The sequence below is a fragment of the Chionomys nivalis genome, chromosome 8, assembly GCF_950005125.1.
Source record: "Chionomys nivalis chromosome 8, mChiNiv1.1, whole genome shotgun sequence".
Taxonomy (NCBI): Eukaryota; Metazoa; Chordata; class Mammalia; order Rodentia; family Cricetidae; genus Chionomys; species Chionomys nivalis.
The window spans coordinates 26,253,665-26,269,307 of NC_080093.1; the positions used below are offsets into that span (position 1 = coordinate 26,253,665).

A 15,643-nucleotide genomic window follows, 5' to 3' on the forward strand; every position below is an offset into this window, starting at 1 on the left:
GAAGAAACCTCCATATACTACCGTTGGAACGCTTTACCTACACCACCTCTGGTTCTCCTGCACCAGGAAAGGTAAATGATCTCTGCCATGGTATCTATGCTCACTGCTGCACTGGGCAACAAGATCACATTAATCCTAAAAGAGCCTTGTCTACTGTTACAAAAAATTTTCCTACTAATAAACACACGTTTTAAATTATATCCTATGCATGATTTGTTATGGAAAGCCTACTTCTGTGAAAGACCCAAATTCATGAGAGCCAAGACTTTCAATCAAGAGATTCTCAAGATGCTTTGTCAAGAAACAGGAGCATAACAAGGATGACCTCTATTTATGATCCAAAACTGAGCTAGATAAAATTAGGGCTTAAAAGAAAAATAAAGAAGGGGGGGTGGATAGAGGAAGGAGGATGAGAGGGAGACAGAAGGGAGAGCGGCAAAAGAACAAGTTTAATACTAGAATCAATTTTCAAAGTTGTCTTACTTCCTAGAGCAGCCATGTACAACTCTTTGACATTGCAAAATGATGGTGTCATTACAAAGTCCACACTCCAGAACCATGCAATTGGATTACAAAAGATTGCAAACAATCCAACCTTTTGTAAGTTTATGATCTTGTGTTGGGCCATAGTCACTGCTATCCTGAGTTTTTCAATTTATCTGGAGTAGTTTAGGCCTTTTCTTTGGAGAAGAAGAAATGCACAAAAATTCTTTGTATCGAACACTTTTCAACTTACTTCCCAAAGAAATGGGTCCTCTAAAAAAAGCATTACAAGAATTTGCTTTTGCTTTAAACTGTACTACTTACTAAACATGTCATTCATTTTCAACAGTCTTTAGTTTTCTGAATCAATGAATCTTTGATTAGTTAACTATATTAAAATATTCATACCAGAAAATGTTTTTATTTACTATGAAATTGAATATCATGCTTTACTAGGTAATGGCATCCAAGTTATCAGCAAAATACATCTTGTTTTCATGTATGCCTCTGAAATATCAAGATTACAATTTTTATAAATATATCCTTTTATTTAATTAAGCCTTATAAAGATTTCCATTATAATTAGTGGGTAAGTTTGCTAGTATTATTAGAAAACAGCAACATGAGGAAAAACACTCAATGAACTGATTACAAACTGGAAGCATTGGCATATTTCAATAATTGCTACACTTCAGAGGGTCAGCCTCAACTATATAGAAAGATCCTATCTCAACAAAACAAAAAGATTTAAAAATAGGTATTAGCTCATCTCTTAAAGGGTGAGATGTACGAATAACTTCTATTAGTTAAAAATAGGAGCTGGACTTGGGAGGCAGAGGCAGGCGGATCTCTGTGAGTTCGAGACCAGCCTGGTCTACAAGAGCTAGTTCCAGGACAGGCTCCAAAAAACCACAGAGAAACCCTGTCTCGAAAAAGCAAAAAAAAAAAAAAAAAAAAAAATAGGAGCTGGACACTTAGACTGCACAGCATAGCAGCAAGAGTTAACAGCATATAGCATTGTGAGCTTAGCAGTTGCCAAGCAGATCTCAACTGCTCTCAGTACAGTGAAGCCAGCGGGTGAGGGATATAGTAAGTGGATAAAGCTGTGGTAATGACAATGTAACATTTCTCAAAACATCACATGGGCGCACTGTTAAGTAGATCAGACTTTTATTTTTCAGTTACATCTCAATAAAGGAAGAGGAAAAAAAACCCGTTTCCCACTAAATTCTTGGGTCCACATGGAGGAAAAGGAAAATAAGTAATACAGCTTACCTTTTTGTCTCTGGTCCTTACTTCCCCATAGAAATCTAGGGCCTCTTGTGCCTTTAAAAATTTGCCCCGATGCAATAAATATGCACAAATCATGACACCAGTCCGTCCCTTCCCAGCTTTGCAGTGGATCGCTGCAACATGATTGTCATCTTCACTTAGCCACTGGTCGAGATCTTCACAGAAGGGTTTGATAAGTTCTAGCTGTGGTGGGTTATGGTCTTCAAAAGGATACTGTGCAACTGTTGCAAAAAGATAACCTCAGTGTAAGATATCCTAAATTTTTCATTACAAAGTAGGTTAACTTTAAAAATGTTATATATAAACTTACTGCTACTTAAAAGAAGCCTAACTTTAAGGAAAATTTAACTTACTGCTTATTAACCTAGCTTTTTAATAAAAGTCTCTTATTAATTCTTAAATGTACTCATTAGCCAAGGAAACATTCACAACCCAAGTGTTGTGCTCTTTGCTCCACAGAGGAGAAATCTGCTACACGAAGGGAACATGACACAGCATATCAGTACAGCTGAATGCAAATGGATGTCACCCAGGCCTCTTGTCAAAGAGTAACTTCTAACAGAAGGAGCAGTAACAGACATTACTGCATCACCACAAAACGTGTTCTAAGGAAAGTATAGATTATCAATAGAGTCAACTATGGAAAAGACTGATACCTAATAATAAAAATACTATTATACAAAAATATATATATATTATTATTATTATTATTATTATTATTGATTTTTCAAGGCAGGGTTTCACTGTGTGTAGTTCTGGTTGTCTAGGAACTCACTCTGTAGACCAGGCTGGCCTTGAACTCATAGAGATCCACTTGCCTCTGGCTGCCTAAGCGCCTTATTTTTAAAATAGTCTCACAAATATTGTAATTGTATATCTACAGCTTGAAAAGCATATATGTGCACATATATATCCCCTGAAATTAATGACTCATAAAAAGCATAAAATTGTAGTAAAGTTTACCAAATTAAGTTTCAGATTATTTTCACATGAATTAAGAATCAAAGCTATCTTCAGATAGGCAGAGTTGAGCTTTGTGGGGGTGGTGCTTTTGTCTAGAAACAAGGCTCCGGCTCTAGCCCTCTTCACTTTTATCTCACTAGGGTATGTCTTAATGCTTCTCTACAGAGATTCTTTTTTTCTTTTTTTTTTTTTTTTTTGGTTTTTCGAGACGGGGGGTTCTCTGTCTATAGAAATTCTTAAATTCTAACGAGAACTCTAGGGATGTAACTCAGTTTGCCAAGTGCTTGCTTAATCCCTGCTCTGCATAAACACATAGCTGATGATGAGGTGAACATCTGTAATCCCAAAACTTAGAAGGTGAAATCAGGAGGACCAGGGATTCAGAAGTCTGAAGTCACCTCAGCTACACAAAGGAGTTCAAGGCCACTCTGGGACACTGAGACATTGCCTTAAAATTTAAAAAATAAAATAATAATCCTGATGGATATTGTTCTAGTTATCTGCTATATTATCTAATATGCAAAAATTACGATATATCTCAACTGAGCCATCATAAAGTGGGATAAGAACTATCCATCTGATCCCCTCTGTGAAAGGAGAGCTCTCTGGTACATGAGGGCACGCAGTTACATAGGTAGCAGGCTAGCTTTCACTCAATCATCTGTCTAACTGTGCCCCCCATCTCATTTCCCCAGTGGCACACAAGACCACTCAAGAGAGTCTGTTAAAATGTACATTTAAAATTAAGTAAAGTTCAACTGTGGTATGCTTCCTAAAAAGCAGTAGCTTACATCTATCCTACAAAAGAAACATTCCTAGTAAATTGTTCTTACTCAGTCCTTCATGCTTCACAGTTCTCAGACCATGGTTAACGTGCATGCTGGATGACAAACATCAATCCATCTTTTATAGTGTCCATGGCAGTCTCTGCAGGCTCTCGGACAGAATGGACCAAGCTGCTCTAGCCTTTCCTCTTTTATGTCATTTTTCTATATAGAAAACTTAAAACAGTTCTGCTGTCTTCCTGTAATTGTTTTGGGGCACCAACTGCCCCAAAGAGTCAATAAGTTCCTCCTTATCTTAGTTTAGCCTAGTGATCTCCCCTGATTCTCAATCTACTCTTTGATTTAGCTTTCTTGACAATTTTGGTAGATTTATATGACCTAAAAAACAACTCTGAAATTAAATTCACTTTTTAAAGCAAAGGCCATTCTTAAGATTTTTATCTCAATAATCCGATAACTATCAACGAGGCAGTAAAGGATAGTCTATTGGTCTTAAGTTACACAATACACTATGGTTACATTTATACATACCTCTGCAGTTAAATTTGGCGGTGTCATAATGTCTTTCAGCACATCTACAAGAAAGTTTAAATGTGGCGTAAAGTTACCTTTCACATTTTGAAGGAAGAATAATTATCCCAACATTTATTCACCTTTATACTATGCCAGGCATTGGGCTAAGTGTTTTTATGTTCACTATTTCAGTTAATTTCAAGAATGCTGAAGTAAGCACCATTATTATTATTTGATAATTAAGAAAACCAAAGCTTAACAAAAAGGTTAAATGCATACATGCTATTAGAGTGCGTGTATTTGTTCATACAGTTTGTGACATCAACACACAGCACTAGGAATTCAACTGCACTGGCCCTGTACATTTCTTGGATGAAGACTGTACATGCCTTTTTTTAATTAATTATTTATTTATTTATTATGTATACAATATTCTGTCCGTGTGTATGTCTGCAGTCCAGAAGAGGGCACCAGACCTCATTACAGATGGTTGTGAGCCACCATGTGGTTGCCGGGGATTGAACTCAGGACCTTTGGAAGAGCAGGCAGTGCTCTTCACCTCTGAGCTATCTCTCCAGCCCCTGTACATGCCTTTAAAAAGTGTTTATTTCACAAATACCTGGGAATCGCTACTTTTAATATTATTTTTACCTGCAGATGATCATATACAATCTTAAACCATTATTTAAAACAGACATGCCAGAGACAGTGAAAACAAAAGAAGAAAATGTAAAAGACAATGGACTGATACTAATTAATTTACTTAACATAATGTTTACTAAAAATTATAAGCCAAACCTTTATCCTTTTATATACAAATGTCACAGTGTACAAATTTTAGTATCAGATCATAATAAAGTAACTAAGTAAAACAAACCGAAACAGAATAGCAAAAGCTGGCACCATTATATCTTCACAATAACACTAGCGGCTGTTATTATGCAACTGGCTCGCTTTAAATTAACAAACTATGAAATAAAGATTAATTGGCTCAAGGGGGCACCCCACATTTTAGTGGGGTCAGCAGCATCCTGGTGACTCCAACTACCAACAAATCAGACATTAAAGAATCACTAAAAGCTAGGCGTGTTGGCACGGGCTGTAATCCCAGCACTTGGTAAACTGTGACAGGAAGATTGCCTCGTTAAGATCAGTCTGCTATTCAGGGAGTTCTAGGCCGGGCGGGGCTCAAAAAACCAAGAAAGGAAATTACTGAAAACAAAAGTTAGCATTTTAAAACAAATAACGTTCCATTACTCCTTAGCCCAGAAACCCAAATCCCGAAGTTTTAAGTATGTAATCTCAGTTTTAAGAGAACAATCTGAGGCTGCTCAATAACACACAATAACGGGGCCAGATTCACGCCGAGTCCTAGCCAATCCACCACATGGTTACTTGGGTAACAAAAGGATATGCTCCTCTATCATTTTTTTTTTGAAAGCTGAAAATTTCTACATATTGAAATGTAGCTGATCCAAGACTTCCAAATAAGCAGCTGTGTGTGGACCTGCAGTATGCATCTGGAATCTACACAACTCCTCAACTTTAAAGTCTCAAAACCAATTCACATGAAAACTGAACAACTCATACATGAACTACAGCCCATTGGATTTATAACTGGTCAGACTGAGGCAAATCAACTTTTGTATTATCACACAAAACAAGCTTTTTCCTTTTAGTGTATTATTTAATTATGCATCCATGCTAAATAATCTTGTGTTTGCTTATATAAAAATAAGACAGGAAGAAGAGAACTGACACACAAAAGAGAGCATTTACATTTTCCTTTCCCTCTCATTTGTTTTTTCTGAGTCAGAATCTTATATACCCAAGGCTGGCTTTGAACCCCTCTTCCCACTACCTCCCAAGTGTTGGAATTCCACGCAGGGCAGCCAGGATCTGCTCTTCTGAGAGACACAGTGGTAAAGAACCCACAGTGGAGCATAGACATGAATCCTGGAGACACTTAGTTGTCTCAATCTCCCATGCTTGTTCAGGACTTCCAAATGGCTGGTTTAGGGTCTGGGATAGCACGTGTCTATCAGGTGCAAAGAGGGCTACACCCCAACAAAGAAAAGAGTGCCCCAGAGAAAGAGAGCGCAAATACTCTCAAAAGCCTGGTTTAGTGGGAATTGCTTAAGATTACCATCACAAATGGTTCTGATGGATCAGTTAAGATGATGATATGGAAGCGAAAATAAAGCCAAGACAACTCAATGTCTATGAAATGTACACACCTTACAATAACATTTGTGTTCTCATCCTCACAATCATGTGACAGTTTATATCCCCCACATACAGATGAAAAAAGCATACAAAGAAGAAAAAGCATACAGCTCTGAGAGGGCGAGCATGGTCGGCCGCACTACATGCTGAGGCCGCACATGGAACAGTGCTCAACAGAAGAGTCGACAAGGAAAGAAGACTTCCGTCTTATTTAAAATCTCTGCTATATAGCCAAAATTCACATAGGAGTTTTTTTTAATTTCTTATGGCATGTTAACAGTAAGTCACTCAACATACTAAAATGAAAGATAGCAAATAACTGAAATTTAAAATTCTTTATAATTAAAACTCAAATGACATCTTTGTCCTTACCTTAAATTGGCTTATAGGAAAAGAAATGAGGAAGCAATGAAAGAGAAAGGTTTTAAAAGGTGGATACAGACCGTAGAGGAAGGAGCATGATTAAAGAGAAGTTTGCAGAGAACTAAGACTCCGTCGGTAGGAAGCTCTCTTCTTTACTCTTTACAATAAAGCTATTGCTCTACTTTACAAAGGAAATTTTTGTTTGTTTGTTTCATTTTTCGAGGCAGGGTTTCTCTGTATAACAACTCTAGCTGTTCCGGAGCTCACGCTGTAGAACAGGCTGGTCTGGAACTCACAGAGATCCACCTGTCTCTGCTTCCCTGAGTGCTGGGATTAAAAGAGTGCATCACCAACACCCAACATAAAGAAAATCTTTTTTTTTTTTTTTTTTTGGTTTTTCGAGACAGGGTTTCTCTGTGGTTTTGGAGCCTGTCCTGGAACTAGCTCTTGTAGACCAGGCTGGTCTCGAACTCACAGAGATCCGCCTGCCTCTGCCTCCCGAGTGCTGGGATTAAAGGCGTGCGCCACCACCGCCCGGCCACAAAGAAAATCTTAACAGATAAATAACAAACCTAAATATTTGCCAAGAACTATGTCAAATATTTATGAAAATAAAACTTAAAATTGTATATTCTCTGAACATGGAGAAACAAAAAATGAAACATCATTCCAAAAAAAAAAAAAAGACTAACGAGTGTTACCCTTTCTTAAAATAGTTAATGAATATCCAAGGAAACTCAAATATAAACAAGTGATTATCAGAAAGCTTCTAGTAGGAGTTCTTTGTCCATACACAACAGCTGTCATAAAAGGTTTCATAAACTACTAATTATGGGTATGTCCAATGAAAAATAAGATTTTCAAATATTCCAAGAAAAAATACATACCACATGTAATTGCTATCCTAAGACAAAAAGAAGTAAAACTGCTAGTCTCAGTTACCTAAAACCAGACACATAGAAAGCAGGGGAAAGGAAGTCCTAGAAATTAAAACAGCCTGGCAATGGTGGTGTGCACCTTTAATCCTAGCACTCAGGAGGCTGAGGCAGGCAGTTCTCTGTGAGTTTGAGCTCTGCTCTACAGAGTGAGTTCCAGGACAGTCAAGGCTACAGAGAAAGCTTGTCTCAGAAAAAAAGGGAAGGAGGGAGGGAGGGAGGGAGGGAGGGAGGGAGGGAGGGAGGGAGGGAGGGAGGGAGGGAGGGAGGAAGGAAGGAAGGAAGGAAGGAAGGAAGGAAGGAAGGAAGGAAGGAAGGAAGGAAGGAAGGAAGGAAGGAAGGAAATTAAAACACTCAATTTCATAGATGTTGAAATTTTTGAAGTGATAAAATATGGAGAAGAAAAACAAAGACCTGACAAGCAGGCGTGGATAACCTGTTACCGGATGTAAAACTATGAGTCTTTGGCCAATTCACTTAACTTCCCTAGGCCTGATTCACTATCTGTAAGGTAAGAAGGTTCTACTAAACGATCTTTCAGTTCCTTTGCCATTCTGAAAGCCTCCGTACAGGTGACATGGGAGTAAGTTAATATGCACTAAAGGTTATTCTCACCTAAAAAAAGAGATAGTTCCTTAAATTGCAAATCAAATGCTTAGAAACAGGGAGTCAGTTTCTAGGCTCTGACCCAAGGCCACCTTTAACTATTCTAAAACAGAACAAAGGAGATAGCATAAACCTAATCCCTAAATTCTAGAAGCAGGAAGCCACTATACACGGGAATGAAAAGAATTTCCTCCCTGTTCTTTGGATATGTTAAACAGGCATAAAATTTCAACACAGGCAAAATGTGTCTTCTAGTGTCTTTCTACTTCCCTTTTGGGACTCTAAATCTCCAATCCTGACAGTGTGAGTCCGAAATGATTCATTTAATGAATTCCAGCTTTCAACAGTTCTTGTCCTTTTTTTAGTCAGCTTCCCAATGCAGCTGTTCAACACACAGTTTTGTGGCTTGTCCTATGCACCTTTTATTATTATAACCCCACCTAAGCCAGCAAAAACCACCACCTGCCAAAAACAATTTATCTCCATATCTCAAAGACCACTTTGCTATTAATCTCCTAACTTGCCATGCTCCACACTCCTCAGCCTAATAGATAACCCCTACGGATTCTGATTAGCAGAAAAGCCTAATGGAAATATTTCAAGATCTTCAAATGTATGTATATGCAATGAAAGATATAGCACATATAACTGCAGCCCTAAAATTAAAAGAAAGCAAACTCCTGGTGTTAGCTTGTCTACTCCAAACCAGGTGTGTAACAGGGAGGAGGAGAACAAAGAAGGAATCAGAAGTAATCACAGCTTAAACATCCCGCCCTTTACAAAACCTTCCTATGGGGCCCAGTTCCTATGTCTACAGTTCTTCCACTGCTCAGTCCTATAATACTCAGCTTAACTTTCACATTAACTGTATGCCACTTGAGGACTGGAAGTATCCTTCTGAGCACTATAGCTATATATTTTATCATGACTAAAGGGATGCCCCTAACTAAAGGGCTCCACCTTTCTGAATCTGAAGTCAACAAAAACTATGAGAAACAATATTGACTACTGCACATGAATACTTCTAACTCTTATCAAAATAAAAATATTATTAAAGATTGAAAGAAAAAAAAAAACAACATCCAGCAATCTAACAAGGCACACAAAAAATCCTCTGGATAAAAATTCAAATGCCTGCCAGACAATGGTGGTAACACACTTCAATTCCAGCACTGGGGAGACAGAGGCAGGCAAATCTCTGTGAATTCGAAGCCAGCCTGGTCTACAGAGCAAGTTCCAGGACAATCAAGACTACATAGAAAAACCTTGTCTCAACAGACCTCCCCCCCAAATCAAATGCCCACTGGAAGCGGAGAATACTTGCGCTTATACTTGATAAAGTCTATAGAAAATAAAAATTGCTAATAGGTATTTAACATTGCATAAAATTCCCCTGCTGTATAAATAAATTATAAATATAAAAGTCAAAAGGCATATGGAGAAATGATAACTTATACAACTTTTAAAATTAAAAAATGCTCAGTATTTGGGGAAAATAAGAAAGGTGTTCAAAGACAAAAATGTTTAATGTTTTTTTCTTTTTTCCTTTCTCTTTTTCACATCTTTACTCCAAAAGTCAAAAGAAAGCACAGGTTTAAAGACAGGTCTACAATTTCTAAAGGAAAATTCCTAAAATCCTACACCAGACAATTAAACAGTGCTGGGTAACTAACTTCTTTAGATTATACACAGAATATTCAAATAGCTGTTTCAATTGACCAACAAGCACAGAGGACACAAAGTCTGTCCACCCTGGAGTCTGCCTCCACAGAAGCCATCATTAACATTAACAGCAGCTCTGCTGTGGATTACATTTCAAATTATCACATGATTATGGGCTCAAGGATGGGCTAGATGCCAAGTCTTTTAAGGCAGATCAAGTAGCATGAATCTGCCAGCACTGCTGCAGCTCTCACCACTTTCTAGAGTCAACAATCCTCTCTATCGGACTCCAACTGTTTGAGGAATCCAGTGCTATTAAAATATATTTTTAACTCCAACAAAGAAATAACTTTTACTTAGCTATTTTAACAAACATACAAATAAGAAAACATACTTACAGATTGTATATCTTGTAATGGTTTTTATGTTTTGAATCCAAAAACCTTAAAACAAAACAAACAAAAAGCCACCATTAACAAAAATGAGCTAACATTTCAAATTACAATAATATTAAGAACTAAAACATTTGATTTTCTCCAATCTCAAATACTATTAATAACCCAAATGCATATTCTCTCCAATTTCATGTTATTTATTAATAATCATTACATTACATAGATTTATACAATCTGAAGTAGAACCAACTATATCAAAAACTATTTTCATCTCTTCTGTCTCCAGCCTAATAAATTAATAATGTCTTGAAAACGCAATCTTAGCAATTCCCATGTGTACCTAGCTCATACTGATTTCCACAAAAAGCATAAGCAATAATGTACTCTTTAAAAAGTTTACTGTTTTTTTTGTTTTGTTTTTTGTTGATAGATAAACCTGAACTTCTGACCACGCCCCCATCCCTCCTTCCCTGGAATACTGGGATTACAGGTATGTGTCACCAAACTGGTTTTATGCAGGTCTGGGGATTAAACCTAGAGCCTCATGCATGTTAGAAAAGCATTCTACCAATTAATCAGGCCCAACATGAGTTTATCAAGATGAAGGAATAAAGAAATAGTCAATAAAATTGACTTAAAAGAAACACACATATCTTTATGTAATTTATAAATGCCAAAAATATCACAAGACCCCAAAGTCTGCTAGAAAAGAAATAGCATAAAAACAAAAAGGCAAAGATACTACCATTAACAGCACCAGCTTCTAAAAATAACTACACAAAGTCTGATCTTCAGGAAAAACTACTTCCAGCCTAGAACGCTGTACCAAGACAGACTATAAATCACGGGCAAGTAGATAATACAAGCATCGGCTAAGCTACGAGTCCTCCTATTTTCCATACACTGTCGCAGGAAGTTGTGAAAGATGCTGAGTGAGAGTAGAAATCATGGAAAGGTGATGGTAGGTTCTAGAAATTGGGGAAGCCCATTTGAAAGAAAAGAAATGAGAATCCCAAGAAGAATGGTAAGGGGCATCTCAGGCTAGAAAAGGAAACCATTAGTTCACAATCAAGCAGATCAGGAGGAGACTCCAGGAGAGGGAGAGACTGATGAGCATCAAATGTGCTCAACCCCAGTGGCCAGCAGTGGTGGCGCACTTTAATCCCAGCACTCAGAAGACAGAGGCAGGCAGATCAGAGTTCCATGATAACCAACAACCAGGGCTACAAGAAGAAACCTTGGGGGTTGAGGGGGGAATGTGTGTGACATGACAAAAAGCGAGAGAGAGAGAGAGAGAGAGAGAGAGAGAGAGAGAGAGAGAGAGAGAGAGAGAGAGAACAGAAAAAAATGTGCTCAACCACAGTGAGATTTATAGAACTGAGGGCAGGCTTGTGAATAAACTAAAATAGAGAACATAGATCTTTAGCAGATACATTAGAGTTTCCAGCTTGGTGTTTCTATGGTTTCTGTGGGAGCAAATGAGTGTTTCTGAGTCTTTGTGTTGCTTGTGTTTTTCCTTTGGCTCTTTCTCTTCATTTTTTTGTTTGTTTTGTCCTATTCTAGTTTGTTCACCTTTGTATTATTTTACTCTACTACTTTTTGGATGTCTCTGTTTTATAATGAGAGAGAGAAAGGGTGTGAATTTGAATGGGAGGGACTGGGAAGAGTCGGGGGAAGGGAACTATAATCAGAATATATTATATAAAAAAAATCTGTTTTCAAAAAAAAAGAAAATTAAACAGTATGACACAACATACTTGTATCCTAATCATGTAACAGAGTGGGTATATCCTTGGAACAATATAAAACTAGGAGAAAAACACAGCAAAATATTAGGAACTTTATACCTTTTAACTACTGCAGTTTTTTTTTAAAAAAAAATATTGAAATGCTTGGTCAGTTCTCTTTCACAGAGAATTTTTTTTTTAAAGGAAACTACAACTCTGGAACTATCAGGAAACAGGGAGAAAGTGTTCGTGTAATTTTAGAGTTCACGTCAGACAAGGAAGGAAATACTGGCATAGTGAGATACGATACCAATCTGTAAAACATTTCAAATGCTTCATTTCATCAACAGCCTGTGAATTTACAACCAAACCTAAAAGAAAGACTATAGCAAGGATTTAACTGTAAGTCCATAGGGCAACTTTAAACTATTCTAATTTTTTTTAAGATAGAGAAAGAAAATGCTATTATTTTTAAAAAGACAAAACATGAAGACATACTTTGATTACTTAAAGAAAAAAAAACGCCCCTTGAGTAACATGGTGAATATGTGTTATCACAATACACTTGTAAACACAACACACAGAAGACAGCCAGGTCTATGTAATGAGTTTGAAGTCAGACAGGACTAGAGTGAGACACTATCTCAAAAGAAAGCAGCAGCGACCATAATAACAATGCTATGTATTTGGTAAGACTCTCTAGGATTCTCTTTTGTAATGAATTCTTTTGCAACAAATTCTTTAAGACCAAAAAGGAGGGAGGTGGTGGCACACACCTTTAATCCCAGCTCTGGGGTGGCAGAAGCAGGTGGGTCTCTGTGAGTTCCAGGATAGCCAGGGCTACAGAGAGACCCTGTGGAGAAAAACCAATATATACCTATTCGGTATATACATTACTAAAGCAAAGTTAGCAATCAGTAATTCTGAACAAAAGATAGCGCATCAATTTCTGTAATCGATGCTTATCTGAATCTAATGTCATAGAAGGAAAGGGCATTCTGTAATGGGATTGATGACATCTTAAATGTCACCATAGAACCTTCACCCAGCAACTGATGGAGACGGGCAGAGACCCACACCGGAGCACTGGGCTGAGCTCTCAAGGTCCAGTTGAAGAGTGGGAGGAAGGAGAATATGAGCAAAGAAGTCAAGACCATGGTGGGGACACCCACTGAAAACAGCTTATCTGAGCTAAGGGGAGCTCACCAACGCCAGCCGGACAGGGAGGAACCAGCATAGGACAAAGCCAGACCCTCTGAATGTGGGTTTTATGGCTGGGGCAGACTGGAGGTACACTGGCAGTGGCACCAAGATTTGTCTTTGCTGCTTGTATTGGCTTTTTGGAACCCATTCTCTGGATAGATACCTTGCTTAGGCTGGATATAGTAAAAAGCCTTGGTCCTTCCTTGGAGCAAACTGCTTTGCCCTGTCTGGGGAGTGGATGGGGGTGCAGTGGGGGAAAGGTGTAGGGAATGGGAAGAGGGAAGGGAGTGGGAACCAGGATTAATATGTAAAATGAAAAAAGATAGTTTGTTTTTTTTTAAAGAAAGAATATATAATTTTTAAAAGTGAAAAAAAAATTACCGGAAGGGCATTATAAAGCCATGTCTACAAAAGGAATCAAAGTGGTTTCCTTACGTTTTAGAGTTCACAGAATAATTAAGGGGAAAACAATCTCAAAAAATATAGTAAGTTGAAAAGAAAGTCAACACATAACCACCAAGTGTACACACCATGCCCAACTAGATTTGGTAATTTATAAACAACAGAAATTAACTATCATAGCTCTGGAAGCTGAAAAGTCCAAGAGTACACACACACACAAAAAAAAAAATTGAGTAAATGATATTAAAAACAAAAACACAATGTTTTTTTCTATGTGTAGACACAGCTCCAAAGATCTAAAAGAGGAATAAAGTTAAGCACCTCACAGGGAAGCCATCCTTATGCTGACCAGTCAGCAAACACTACAGAAAATCAGAAGCAAGTGTTTCTTTCCTAACTTTCTGTGTTAGATGCTGAAACCTACAGAGCTAGAAGCAAGTATAGGAGAACAGATTCTTCAGGATGCTGGCAGGGCAGGAGGAGCATGCATAGCAAGTGACCTAAGCAGACTGCAGCCCCTAATATCTCCTAGACATTCCATGTTTCCTAAACTTCTTTCCAAGACAGGAACTTCCTAAGAAGCTTTATTCCTTTCTGATTAAGTTAAAGACACTTTCTGCCCTTTGCAACCAAGAACTCATAATTCTTTCTAAAGGGTATTTCCTACAGTATATTTTAAGTTAAGATTAGTGAAATCATATTTGTGTGTCCCACTATGGTTTCTTAGCAAGCATGTGAGCCACAGCAAGACTACCAGCAGAAAGAAGCCCTTTAAAGGATACAGTACAGCATTTGAAAGAGGTGTGTGTGTGTGGCAGGGGGATTCTCTCAAAGAACTTGAGTACTTAGGAAACATTCACCACTTCTGTCACCGTCCTCTCTGGAATTTCATGACCACATCTGGCTCAGCTTTTAAGTCTGACACAACAGAAAGGCAGGGGAGGAGGGAGGCAAGGAAACAGTACTTTCCAAAGAGAAACAAGTACACTTGCCTACAGATATTTAGAAGGTAGAGACTAAAATATTAGACAAAAGCAGAGAGGCAATACTCCCTAAACCTGCACAATCTATGACATCTCTTTCATAATACCATACTTGAAGCAATTCTGGTATGTATACCCCCCAACTACTTTCTCTTACCCCTACTCATACCCCTGCTGAACCCCTTCTTTTCATCTTTGATGTCAGCCAGGTAGTGGTGTCACAGGTCTTTAATCCCAGCACTCAGGAGGCAAAGGCAGGCAGCTCTCTCTGAGTTCGAGGTCAGTCTGATCTACAGACAAACCCTGTCTTAAACCAAAACAACAACAACAACAACAAACCCGAAACTAACTTTGGTGTCTTTGTGGGTATATGTGAGAGTCTAACTGAGGTTGCCTGCATGAACACAGAAGATTTCTTATGAAATAAATCTAGGTAAGCCACGAGAGTGAATTTTTAAGTTACATTACTAACATATTTCATATGCCAGAAAAGTGTTAACAAACAAAAAAGACCAAAAACAAATACAAAAAACTAGTTAAAGAAAGAGAACAGAAAAGGCAGCACCAGAAATCAACATTCATTTACCAACTGCATTGGCAGAACCTTTGCCATGTGCCCACTCAGGTTCTGGGTAGTCTAGACAAAGGCTGACAGTTTCCATGAGTAACACTGATGTGTGTGTGTGTGTGTGGGGGGGGTGTTCACCTGTGGGGAGATCAACAAACCCCAGGATCCAGTGCTCTTTGCCCCTATCCCACCACTGGCGTCACAAAAACACACCACACCACCTGGCACAGCTTCTAGGGATTTGAACTCAGCTCTTTTTCATGCTTATACAGCAGGCACGTACCAACTGAGCCATTTCCACAGCCCTGACTTTAGCTCTTATGCAGCAGAGTCTACTCATTCCAGCTCATAATACACAGTCAGTCACTGATATACCTCCACAGAGGCCTGTAACCAACTCGCAGAAGCCAAGGTTACTAATAAAGACATGTGTTCCAATATTAGCTATCTGTGTTCTGGTCACTAATTCCTGCTTTTATCACACATGAGGAGACAGAGAGGAAGTGGATCTGACCATGCTTGCAAACCCCACCAAC

General features: G+C 38.2%; 1 protein-coding gene across 1 annotated transcript in view; it reads right to left on the reverse strand.

The window, feature by feature from the left end:
• The window catches only part of Pten (phosphatase and tensin homolog), a 71,615-nt gene that overhangs the window by 23,041 nt on the left and 32,931 nt on the right, over positions 1-15,643 (reverse strand). The window contains exons 4-6 of the mRNA XM_057777593.1: positions 10,228-10,272; positions 4,056-4,099; positions 1,759-1,997 (exon numbers count right to left, since the gene is read on the reverse strand). Coding sequence (XP_057633576.1) covers positions 1,759-1,997; positions 4,056-4,099; positions 10,228-10,272 — 328 coding nt within the window. The remainder of the gene's footprint in view (positions 1-1,758; positions 1,998-4,055; positions 4,100-10,227; positions 10,273-15,643) is intronic.